This window comes from Martes martes, assembly GCF_963455335.1.
Source record: "Martes martes genome assembly, chromosome: 13".
NCBI classification, from domain to species: domain Eukaryota; kingdom Metazoa; phylum Chordata; class Mammalia; order Carnivora; family Mustelidae; genus Martes; species Martes martes.
In genome coordinates, this window is record NC_137901.1 from 56,861,283 (window position 1) to 56,874,020 (window position 12,738).

Sequence of the window (12,738 nt, forward strand, 5' to 3'; positions counted from 1 at the left end):
TGTGAGCCCCAGATGGAATGGGCATTTCACCTCTGAATCCCAGTTTTCACATCAGTAAAATAGGAAAATAAGGGCGACCTGTGCAAGTCTCCCAGCCTAGCACTTCCTGTATGGAATAATTTCTGCAAATTTTTTTCTGCACATGTATCTTCACATTTCCACTTTGTATAGTAAATGAGTTTTCAGAGTCGTTTTTAAAGTGAGATTTTGAGGGGCCCTGGGTGGCTCAGTTAAGCATCTGACTCTTGATTTCAGCTCAGGTCATGATCTTAGGGTCGTGAGATAAAGCCTCGTGTCCGGCTCTATGCTCACCTGGGAGTCTGCTAGAAGAGTCTGTCCCTCTCCCCCTCCCCCCACTCATGCTTGCTCTCTCTCAAATAAATAAATATTTAGAAAAAGCGAAAATTTGAAAATCTTGTCATATAGCAAATAACTTGGAAAAACGGACTGATAAGAAGGAAACCAGTATTAAACATTATCTTAATGGAGAATTCCTTTGCAAAGCAATTAATTATTGCTTTGATTTATCCATTTTTTAAGAACAGATTTTGTATGCTGAACAAAATTCTGAATAAAAACATAAAATGCACCTTAGAGATCCGTCTAATTCTCATATTTCATTGGGAAAAAAAAATAATACCCAAAGGAATTAATTTAAAACCCCAGTTGTGGGAAATCTAGATGACTCAGTCAATTAAGCATCTAACTCCTGATTTTTGCTCAGGTCATGATCTCGTGGTCAGGTACTAAGCCCTGCGTTGGGCTCTCTGCTCAGCGGGAAGTCTGCTTGAGATTCTCTCTCTCTTTCCGTCTCTCGCTCGCTCGCTCGCTCGCTTTCAAATAAATAAAAAAATAAATAAAATCTAAAACACCAGTTATTAGCAGAATTAGGATTAGAACATAGATCAATGCACATGCCACTTAGCCCCCAACCCTACAAAAGGCATTTCAAGAGAACAGTCACTTTCTCTCAGTGCTGTTTGTATTTAGTGGCGTACTAGCTTAAACTTCTTCATGAATCAGCTGTTGTCTGTGTTGTGCTCTTTTTGTTTTTTAGGATTTTATTTTTATTTATTTGGGAGAAAGTGAGAAAGAGCAAGAGAGTATGAGCAGTGGGAGAGGCAGAGGGAGAAGCAGGCTCCCAGCTGAGCAAGGAACCCAATGCAGGGCTTGATCCCAGGACCCTGGGATCATTACCCAAGCTGAAGGCAGTGGCCACTTAACCGATTGAGCCATCCAGGTGCCCCACGTTGTGCTATTTTTTACTTTGACCCCTCACTCTTGCTGTTCTATGACCTGACATTCTATTTAATATTTGCTGCATATCCAACTATTCCAAAACTCAGCAGTTGAAAATAACAGTTCTATTTTGCCACAATTTTGTGGGCCATCAAAGACTTGTCTGCACAGTTCCTGCTTGGGATCTTGGCGCTGCCATCATCTGACACTCAGCCACATGGCCTTCAGTAATGGTCCACACCCATGGCTGTCAGTGATGCCAGTTGTTGGCATGTGATCTCTCCAGTGTGGCAGGTTCAAGGTGATTGGACCATAAACGTGGTGGCTGGGTTTTTCTTCCAGAAAGCTGCCTTCCCTGGGAAACCAGGCTGAAGATGCATAGCCTCCTCTGATGAAAGCCTTGAGAGTTACCCATTGTCCCACTGTTACATTCTGTTGGTTGTACATGGTCATTAAGGTTGACCAACCCCATTCTTGATGGGATAAGTGTCAGAATTTGAAGATATATTTTAAAATCAACACATCTAACCATACATGTAGGAAGTCAAGGAAAGGGGAGGTAGAAATTAAAGTCCACTTTACTTCCATATGTATTCCTTGTCCTCCATAGAGGATGATTCTTCCTAAACATACCTAGTCATGTCAGATCCATCATGCAGTGAGAATTCTACCAGTAGAGTATCTTACATAACCAATAGAAAGTCTTTGATGTTAGAAGGTTAGGGAGAATTTCTGGTTTTTATTTAAAAGTTTATATCACACTCAGAATTTGCCTTATCATTATACTGTAATCCTACTGTGCTACCTGTCTCCTGAGCTGTCATTCTGATGTTCTACAACAGTTGATGTTTATTTGGACAGAATTACAAACTGAGCCTCAGCTGCTGCATTGCATTCCTGTAATGGAATGCATTAAGTAGCTTGTACTCCCAGAAATAGGTGATTTCACTGGGTGCACTTTTGGAGTTCCCAAGGGCAAGACCCAAAGAGGGACCTCTCCAGGTCCTCCCTAGGCAGGTGGGGATGTTAGGCACCTCTCTCCTCCTCTTCTTGGGCCTTATTGAGGACCAGTATGAGCAACTCTAGGATTGCAGCCTTGTCCAGGGAGTCCCAGTGCTTTTCTGATACAGTGAGAACAAGCTGCATTTCCTGGCCAGAATCAGTCTATTCTGATTCAGTTCTTGAAAGCTGCTGTCAAATGTTAGTTTTGCTCAGTATCAGAAATGTTTTTTTTTCCTACCAAAACTGCACAAATGTTCATCATTCTGATAAAATGCATATCTTACTAGAAACATCCATCCCTTCAAGTTTGTCCCATTCTCCTATGGCTACTTTTAAATTCAGACATCGAAAGGGGGCAGGGAGGAAGGAGGGGTAAGTGCTTGGACACTTGTCCTTGCAGGCCTCTTTGGAACATGCTTACCCCCATCTTATCTTTATATATAATTCGGGTAACCCGTTTCATGATCTGCTCTTAGAAACTGCTTGTAACTCCAAGGCCAGTCTCTCTTCTCTGCTCTCCTTATGACATCTCTTTCCATTAATCTGATATGGTGAAGGACAAAATGTAAGAAAATATGGGAAATTAAACCTTACTCAAACATGAATCTTTACATATCGTGTTTTGTAACTTGTTAAATCTTCACATGCACTCATACAGACATCATTGAAGAAAATAATACATTGCCTTTAAAAAAAAATAAACTTACGGTTAATGTAACTTCGCTTGTTAGGTAAATTGAGTTCATTTTCTATAAATTCATCTTCAGTTACGTATGAGAAAAGCATTATTTTAGTGCCCTGCTCACTTAAATAGCAGAGATTGTTTTGTAATTTTTTTTTAATTTTTGTGAACTTTATTTCTATCAATACATTATATTACTGGGTGAGAGTGAGAGATCATACAATATCACTGATAATGCTTTTTTTCTCCCCCTAGTGTCTATCAAGTGGTTGTTGAAGAAGAACGTCCTCGAAGAACTAAAAAGACAACAGAAATCTTGAAGTGCTACCCCGTGCCAATTCACTACCAGAATGCATCCATACTGAACTCCCAGTACTATTTTGCTGCAGAATTCCCAGCGAACAGTCTCCAAGCTGCTCAGCCTTTTACTATTGGTGATAATAAGACATACAACGGATACTGGAACACTCCTCTTCTCCCTCATAAAAGCTACAGAATTTATTTCCAAGCTGCTAGTAGAGCCAACGGGGTAAGTTTTATAGATGGCTATTTCCTTTGGCTATTTAGAGTTATTAATGTGAACGTGGATTAAAGAAGAGAGTAGTCAGAAATAAAGGCATGCTTTTGTGTGTTTTTACTTAGAGCAAATGTGGGTTTTCTTTCTCTTTCTAAACTTATTTTCACCTAGAGAAATTTATGGAAAGAAATGAATATATTTGTATTTGTTTTTGGTAGGAAGACTTTGTTGTCAACATGATGGTTTTTATTTTCAGTTTTTACTTGTTACCAAAAGTTGGCTAGCAATTCTGCTTAGCTTACTATTTTACAGGAAAATAGTATAGTTACAACACATACATTCAGCTCATTTAAAATTTTGTGAGATACACAACATCTGTCTTTTCAGCATATTCTGTCCCATTTCTTTGGTTTCACAAGAGTTTATGCTTCCTGTAGCTGTGACTAAATTAGGTATCCTTTTTTCTTGCTAAGAGAAAACAGCTTTAGAAAGATAAGATGAAAACAAAATAAAAACTCTGGAGTCATTTCTGAATTTTTTCCCTTTCCTGTTCAGGCCAACCAGAACTATGGTAAGATATTAAAGTCTCCTTAGAAAGAAGTGTGAGTTTTCCAGCATAGGTCTAAATATCAGCATAGACTTAACTTTTGCCAGTGAAAAGGGGAGAAATCTAGGACCCTGAGTTCTCCTCCAGTAGCATCTGCCCCAAGAGCGAGCAAGGATCTGGAGAAGCTGGGACAGCTAGGTGGGACATTTTGGGGGTAGCTCCTCATACAACATCCACCCCAGAAACTCTCACGGCCTTCAGCTATGGAACTTCAAAATGAATCTGAGTGGAGTTCCAGAAGTAATCATTGTGTGATTAACACCACACTTGGGGAAAATGAGATCTTCTTTATCGGCATTTGAATAGAATGACAGATAGTCCTATTTGTTTTAAATAAAACGCCAATAGTGATTTTTTTTCTCCCTCTTTATTTGACACAGGAAACCAAAATAGACTGTGTCCGAGTGGCCACAAAAGGTAGGTTGAAACTGTGGGATGCTCTCCCAGTTTATGTCTTTTAAAAATTTAGATGGTATTTCAAAACTTCTTGGACTGTTAACTCCACTTAAAGAAGTATATGTATATGTGGGTGGGGGTATTAGAGTCTAAGCAGTTAACAGGGACTCACTATTTCATGTAGATTCTTTCTAAATTAAGGAATCATATGATTGTGTTCCAAGCAGTTTTCAGTGGTTAGCTTTCTCAAAATTCTTTTAAAAATGAAAGTAATGTTTATGTGATCTAAGTACAGGTTTTTTAAACCGGAGGAGTACTGTGACTGATGAATCTTCACATGCAAAGTAGTAGAATATTGTCTGCTATTTTTAAGCAAAGACCTAGTGATAACAGCTCTCCCAAGTGGAGGGCGTGGGCTTTTTTCACTGAAGGTTTTCACTGACGACAGGTCTCTTGAACCCAGGAACTAGGTGATGTTAGTGGAACTTCTGTTTCCCAGGCCCAGTTAAAATTCTGAGAAAATGTGATCAAGGACCAAATGTAGAAGTGGCTGGGGTGAACCACCATGGGCTTACTACAGACAGCCTTCTGAAAAAAAGAGTAGAGTTGTGTGTGGGCACGAGCTGTGATGTCATCTTCCCAACATTGCAGTGTGGTTTTAGCCAGCATTTGGGAAGCACTTAAGAAAATGCTTTGAAAAATATAAAGTCCTGCATTAAAATAAGGCATTATAAATTAACACTTGTGGTTGAAAATGCCCTTTCAGACCATCCCAATGACCCTGAACAGGATGAATTCTGTGTGATTTAGAAATTCAGAAATGACTGCTTGAAGGCACTGTTGGGTCTGTAGTATTAGATGTTATTGGGCTGTAGGCAGTCACTTGACTTCTGTTGGATGAAACTATCTTGTTTTTTGTTGTTTCTCTCTCAGGGAGTGTAGTTTGCTATGTCATAACATCCATCTGCATTTTCAAGTTTCTCATTGAATTCTTATTTCTTGAAGATATATGACCTTTTAATCAGTTAGCTCAACAAATATTTCTTAGTTTCATGATAATGGGCCAAGCACTGTTTCATGATAATGGGACAAGTACTCACATTACTTGTATTTTGTTGGTCCTCGTGGGCTCATAGCTCTGTTTCCAACAATCTATGCATATTGATTTTGAAACCCTCAGTTTTTTATATCATATTGTACCTGGCTAAGTGCCTTTATTTTTAGGAATAAATTAATAATGAATGAAATTACAGTTACCAGTTGTGTTTTATAAACTGTAATATGTGCTTAGCTATTAGTTACTACAGTTTTATGAAGGCCTCAAATGAGGTATCGATGTCCTGAGACCTCCAGACCACTGCCCAATGCTCTAATTGCTGGATTGAATTCTCCTTCCCCTTGGGGTCTGAAAGAGTAAATCCAGTTCCAGTGCCTAATTTATAATGCCTTACATTTAACATCATAGCTGAAAGATTTGAAAGCACTATCATACATGTGTTATCTATTTCTTCAACATTACTGTGAGAAAGGAAGCAGGTATTGTTATTTTTATATTTTAAATGAAGAAAATGCATATTTTTAGAGACGACTTGACTGACCAGGGTCACTCAGCTAATAATCTGTGGGTCAAGGCTTAATTCCAAACTTTTGGACTCCGACTCGCAGTGTTTCATTATGTTTCATGGCTCTTCGTCCAGCAGAACCTCTAATAAATCTGATTATAGTACTGCATTGTAGAAGTGTCTGCTCTCCCCTTTATTAAAATCAAGACCCTGATCAGTTTCCTCTGAAAACAGTGAAGTATCTGCCATCATGTTCAGCTACAAAGCTAAACAATTATATAAGTAACACCCTTGTAGATACGGAAATCTGACGTTGGCCATTTTCACAATAGATTGACTTAGATGGTGAATTGGATCATTTTCTTCCATTGGCTAGTTTTAATCAATATTCTCTTTTGTTTTTCAATTCACCCAAGGATGATTAGACAGTCAGTTGACCTGATTGACTAAATATTCCCCACTCATATTTTCTGAGTCATTTGCAAACATTGATATAGCAATAAACTCTCTCCACATCAACTCTTTTAGGGAAAGAGAGGAATGGATGTTAATAGTCATTATGTAACAATGTCATGTCTATTCACGAAAGTGTAATGCAGGAGGACACCTCGGGAGATTATCTCCTTGTTAGGGAACTGCACTATCCCGTACTATTTTATTATATTTTACAGCACAGATTCAGTAAACTTCCGTTACAGCACAGTCTAATGTCTACCCTCCACCCCCCATCCCCTCCCCCACCGTAGTCAGATCATTTTTCTTTATTCATGTTAAAGATTCCTTCAGCAATGCAGGAAACCATTCCATCTTGACTACTTAGTCAAAACAGAGAAATAGACAGTTGTAATAACTCTACTTGTCCCTTGCAGTAAAGATGCTGGAAATTTAAAAGAGTTGAAAATTTCTGTGTTTTGCCACATATGGCCCACAGAGTGGTGGATTAATTGAATTTCCAGGCACTAAACTACTTTCCTAAGCAGCATTTTGAATTTACAAAGATGTCAATGTTCTCATGAGAGAACTGTTGACAAGTATCTTTATAGAGAAAGTATGGAGGTGGATTTGTTTTCACAGGAAACTAGTTTGTAATTTCAAGTATGGGTATGTCTCTTGAAGATATATTTCATACTATTTATACATTTAATGTTGTGATTATTTTAATCACATTCCACAGGCATATTTTGACACTAATCATCTTAAAGCCTCATAAAAATTAGACATGGGAAAAAACCCTAAGGTGTGTTCTTACCTATATCCATGTGTGTGGGGGATTGCCGATATTTTCCCGTACCCTTTGATTTAACATCCAGATTCCTCATAGGTGTATGTGACTCTATTTTTATTGTTGGCTCTAGGCAAACTCATCATAGAACATTCTCTCTCAAGTTAAAAGATAAAGACACCATACAATAATAGAATATACCTGATGTTTGGATGTTACCCTCAATCTGTATGGTGGAGTTAGAAGACGAGCTTTTAGCTAGACTTAGATTCTCTTAGTTTTATTTTGATTTTTAATCACATTCACATTTTTATAGTGGGATTCTTTTCAAGACCACTTTGGTCCAACTGTACCTTAGCAGTTAGTGTATGTATTTTCTTTGACTTTTGCATACCTTATGACTGCCTTTTGGTAGGGTTAAAACTCTTTATGCTAGTTCTGGAAAGCTTTGTTGATTATAAATTCTAAACGGACAGGATACGCTTAAAAATAAAAATCTGTCTTGTAGGTAAATTAGACTTCTCATATTAAATGAGGTATATCCACTCTAACTGATAAAATAATCAATTTAAACTGTATACTTTGCATCAATCTTCCATAAAATAATATTTTCCCTAACATGATACCAGCTGTCTTTCTCTTTGACAGTATAGCCACTGGGGGGCTTTCTTGGTATATGTTTATTTTAAAATGTATGTGAGCACCTACTAAATGTTAGGCGTAGTATAATCTGTGAGAGTTCCTAATACGTAAATATACCACTTTTAGGTTTTTAAGGATTTGGGGTTCATAAAAGTTTTGGGTTTTTTTGTTTGTCTCTTTGTTTTTAGTGTATGGGGACTAGAGTCATATGTGTGTACTTATTTTCCTTTCTTTGCTATGACTTGGCTAACAACAGTGTAACTAGGACTTGAAAAAAAAAAAAAACTCATGAGAACACATGCTAAATTCTTTCCAAAAGCATTATGGGAGTCAGACTATAAGTCTTAAAGAAAAAGAAAACAAAGCATTACTCTAGTGTCATATTTCAAGGTGAATTTTTTATGCAAAAAATGCTTCACTGTACTTAAGCTCAGTATTTTATTTAACTTACGTTTGTACTGCAATGTGCATATGCTTTGCTGGAAGACCTTCAGAAAACTTTGAAGGATTTCCATTGTCCTGATACAATTTCTACATAGATTCAGAAATTTGAATGTTTCTTTTTTTAATCACTAGGCTCTTTGAGAAGAAGTTTCTCTAGACTGTTTTCCTGTTCACTGTTTTGTTCAACGAAATACCATCGTTTCTAGGCCACACTGCTACAGAATGAAAACACACCGATAAAAGAGCTGAAAAGAATGTTTGTTGACATGCAAAGCTAATTAAGAATCCTTTTAATTATTCATATTCAATACAGAAGAAAACAAATTATATAGTAAGACCACTCATCTGTGCTAATCTGCTATCATTTAGCTATGGATTTAGAAATAGAAATATAGATATGATCTACATTTGTCTTTCAGCATTTTGTAGAGGAAATATTTTCTTTGATTGATCTGAAGTCGTCTTCCCAATGTATGTCATGAGTACATCCAGGCCCCTGAGAAGTTACTAAGGAAAAGAAAACCTTTTTAACTTTGTCCAACCCTGTGTTTCCCAAATTATTTGATCCAAACTCATTTTCCAAGGAACATGAAAGTCATGCCAAAGAGTTTGGTAAATACTGGTTCCTCACATTCCAGAAGATCCCACCACACAGGACTGAAATGATACTTTGGAAGTTTGGTCCACTTTTGCTCTTCCGTTCATACCTTAGGACCTAAATGAGATCCTAAATTTATCAGCAACTATTAGAGACTATCTTCAAAGCAGAGGATTGGGATTTCTGACTTTACCTTACCAAATTTAGCAGTATTCTGTTTTATCATGCATTTTTATTGATATTTTAAGACAGGGGGCAGCAAATTTTTAGGCAAAGGGCAGATGGTTAAATATGTTAGCCTCGTGAGCCATATGGTCTCTGTCACAACTACTCAGCTCTCCCGTTGCTATGTAAGAGCAGCTGTGGGTGATATGTAAGCAATTAAGGCTGACTGTGTCCCAATAAGACTTTATTTGCAAAAGGAGGCCGTGGGCCGGCTGACTCCTCTTTTAAGGTAATTTGTAACAGAATCTAGTTTTTTTTTTTCTTTCTGGTAACTAAAAATAATATTCCCAAATGAATACTTTAGAAGGCAGAACATGGAGATCATATAGAAATCCTTCCTGACACCTATAATGATGCCTTTTCTATGGGGGGTTTTGAGCCTCCAGTTGCAAATTGTTGTGAATACATGGCTGCCCCATGTAGCCATTTTCAAGTAACTTTTCATTCATATTGTTCACCTTTTCCAGTATTGGGTAGATGCTCTGTTTTCGATAAGACACTATAATTGTTCTTGAAAGCAGAGTAGGTCACATTTTCCTGAATGTAATAGAAAACCTTACAGGAATGTTGGTTGAACAACAGTCAATGACCAAGCAAATGTTAACATGTATAAACTTGGTACAACTTTGTGTAATGGGTATTAGGAATCCCATTTTACTGTTTGCAATTGATTATATCAGTATGCAAAATTGCATCCTATGTCCGATCAAGAAAATTATCTCTGTAGTACCTCAGGAGTCCTCCATCCTGACCCAACCGGAAGTTTATTCATCTCACTTAGCGAGACGAGAAAGTTTTCATTAACAATGTGTGAAAGACAATTATCCCACTTTTGAACCCAGTTGCTACAGTTGTCTAGTTATAAGGAGCAGCACCGTCTGAATGGTGCAGAGGGATGTTTCAAAATATTATGCAGCAGCAGTTTTGGGTTTAATTGTGTGCAGATGGTAGATGATCTGTTTTCCTTACTCGCTGCCACATTTCTAATAGCACCCGGGCTGTGCCATGTAAATTAGTAATCTTTCATGTAAGCCTGTCCTTAATTTTCCAATATTTTTTCTTTGCATCATTTTCCAGCTGTATCATGTTAGAACTGACGTTTTAATTTTCTATTTTTCCCCCAATATCTGTGTGTCATAAATGTTAACCATTTAAACATAACTGCTGAGCTCTGCAGGCAAACCCACGAACCCCGACTGGTCCGCTTCAAGACTCTTAATCATGTCTTGGGTCACATGTGGTCCCTGACAACGACAGCAAAGGCGAATACTCATTTTCCTTTCTTGAACCGATGCTTTGAGATGCATTTTTTTATTCAGTCCCTTCATGTGACAAAATAAGTTTCCTAAATGGAAATGTTCTCCGTGAAATTTAGTTATCAGAGAAATTTCTCTACCTAAAAAATGTTTTTAGGGAAAGAAGATAATGTGCTCCACAAAGGTGATTTTAGCGAGAAGAGAAAATATTGTGACTTCAGCAGCAGAATTTTAAGTAACCTGATAAATTTTAAAAGCCTAAAGTCGGAATCGTCAGAATTAGCAACGAATCATTCAGACACTATGCTCAATAGCAGTTGGAAACACTATTCAGTCTAGAGCCTTATTTAGGACTTATGTTTTGGTTTTATTTTTTATTTTTTTTTCCCCTTCAGTTGATCTACCCCAAATCTCAGCCAAAGCTTGCAATTGTGTCATAGTTAGAACTCAAACTGCCTGACGAAAGACTGTTTAAGGGAAAAGAATTCCGAAAATTCAACACTGCTATGTTCTTTTTTTTTTCTTTTTTCTTTTCTTCTCTTTTTGTTGTTGTTGGAACAAAGTTGAGACGATGTGATATACTGATCGAGATTCTCCTTGCTAGCCTAGCTTCAGTCTGGCTTTTTCTTCCCTCATGCATGCTGACCTGGGAATCTTCCTTTGCCATAGCTGCGATAATCGTGACTCAGCTTACAACACCTTACATTCGCATCGCCCCTGCCGCAGGCGACGACCAACTGACAGGTCAGATGTTCAAGTATAGATGAGTCATCTTGCCCATTTCCTGCTCATTTTTCTCAGCTTTGTTTCCCCTCTACATTTCCTCCTTTGCTTAAGGCTTGTTTACAATGTTTCAGACTCTTGGTACAGACCTGTGCCCGCATTAAATTAAGTGATGTGCTTGGCCTCTTCTGTGTGCGCATTTATACCCACGCATTAAGCACAACGCCACTGCATGTTTCCATTGTGTGTTTGTCTGTTGGTGTGTTCCTTTCGAGCCTAATGTTAAACAGAATGAAATTTGCTGGACTTGCGGTAGCAATGCCATCCAACAGGATTTCAATCAAAATACAGAGAGACGGATGCCCCGTTATGCAAATTAACCTAAAAAGGCTTTGCAGGGTGAGGGTGAGTGAGGTTTACTTTCCACCTTATAGGGTCTAGCTTGCACGCACATTTACCAACACGCAGTCTTGAATTGGAGCCACCCAAAGCTGTTTGGGGTGACACCGTTCAAACAGCTTTTCATGTACGTACAACTGCAGCAGAGCTGATTGCACTCCTTCTAGAACCAAAGTGTTTATATAAAGCAGTGACACATCTGCAAGTCAAATGCATTGAATAATTTAGGGAATTTTTTAAAAAATTGAATGGCTTCGAGTCACAGAGTTGAACTGCGTGCTTCTCTGTAGAAGGAAAAGCACACAGAAAGAGAACTTAGCTAAGAGAAATTAGCTTGTCCATCCGTACTATCTCTAAAGGTGTATGGACATCTGCAGAAACTCCTAAGGAAAGAGCCCAGTCAATTACTCCAGATCAAAGGTGAGTGGCCAGAGAACCCCAGAAGACAAATTTTTGTCCAGCAGTAAAAGCAAGCCACGGTCAAGATGTCTGACAGAATTACATGGTCAGGGTTCAAATTCTGGTCTCAGGGACATCATCAACGTTGTAGTTTGTGGCAGGTTGTAGAACGTTCTGCCACTTTCCATAGAATTTCCACTCCAGCAATTGTTTTAAGTGTATGCAACAAGGGAATATTCTCTAACGTTTAAGGGGAAAAAAGAAGTATAGCTTAACTCATGGTAAGAATTCATAAATGTTTAAGTTGTTCTGCAAGCTTATTATTTTGGAAAATAAAAGCTACTGACACTCAGGAAATATACAGGCTGAGTTTTGTAAGGTGAAAGAATGTAGGCTAATTCTACTTCTTCCTACCCTGGAATTCTCTACACATTTCCAGTCCTCTGTTTCAGGTCCTGAAAGCTATAAAGTTATTATTAACCATTCTGCTTCTGTTGCTTCCAAGTTTCTTTTCAAGCACATTTCTTTTACCAATTCAAGTCCTACTTGTTACAGATTCTTTCTTACCCTGAATTTCTGAAGTGCTCTTCCCAAACAATAGAAGTGCTTAAGGGGTAGTGTCTCTCTTAACATAAGCTTTCCACTCTAAAACCTTCCTACGTAAGGACTGCACATGGCCCGTGGTCAGGTTAGGTGTCCATCCGTGGAGGTAACCTGAGATCCTTGAGCAAGTCTGACCCCCAGCTGGCACCATTGTTGTCAGCAAACCATTAAAAATGGGTTGGCCCCATTATCCTTTAATAAATGCTGTGCCATTCTCAAGCT

At 38.2% G+C, this 12,738-nt stretch overlaps 1 protein-coding gene across 1 annotated transcript in view; it reads left to right on the plus strand.

The window, feature by feature from the left end:
* PTPRM (protein tyrosine phosphatase receptor type M) overlaps nt 1-12,738 on the plus strand; it is a 777,217-nt gene that overhangs the window by 519,039 nt on the left and 245,440 nt on the right. The window contains 2 exon segments of the mRNA XM_080821527.1: nt 3,179-3,452; nt 4,428-4,464. Coding sequence (XP_080677653.1) covers nt 3,179-3,452; nt 4,428-4,464 — 311 coding nt within the window.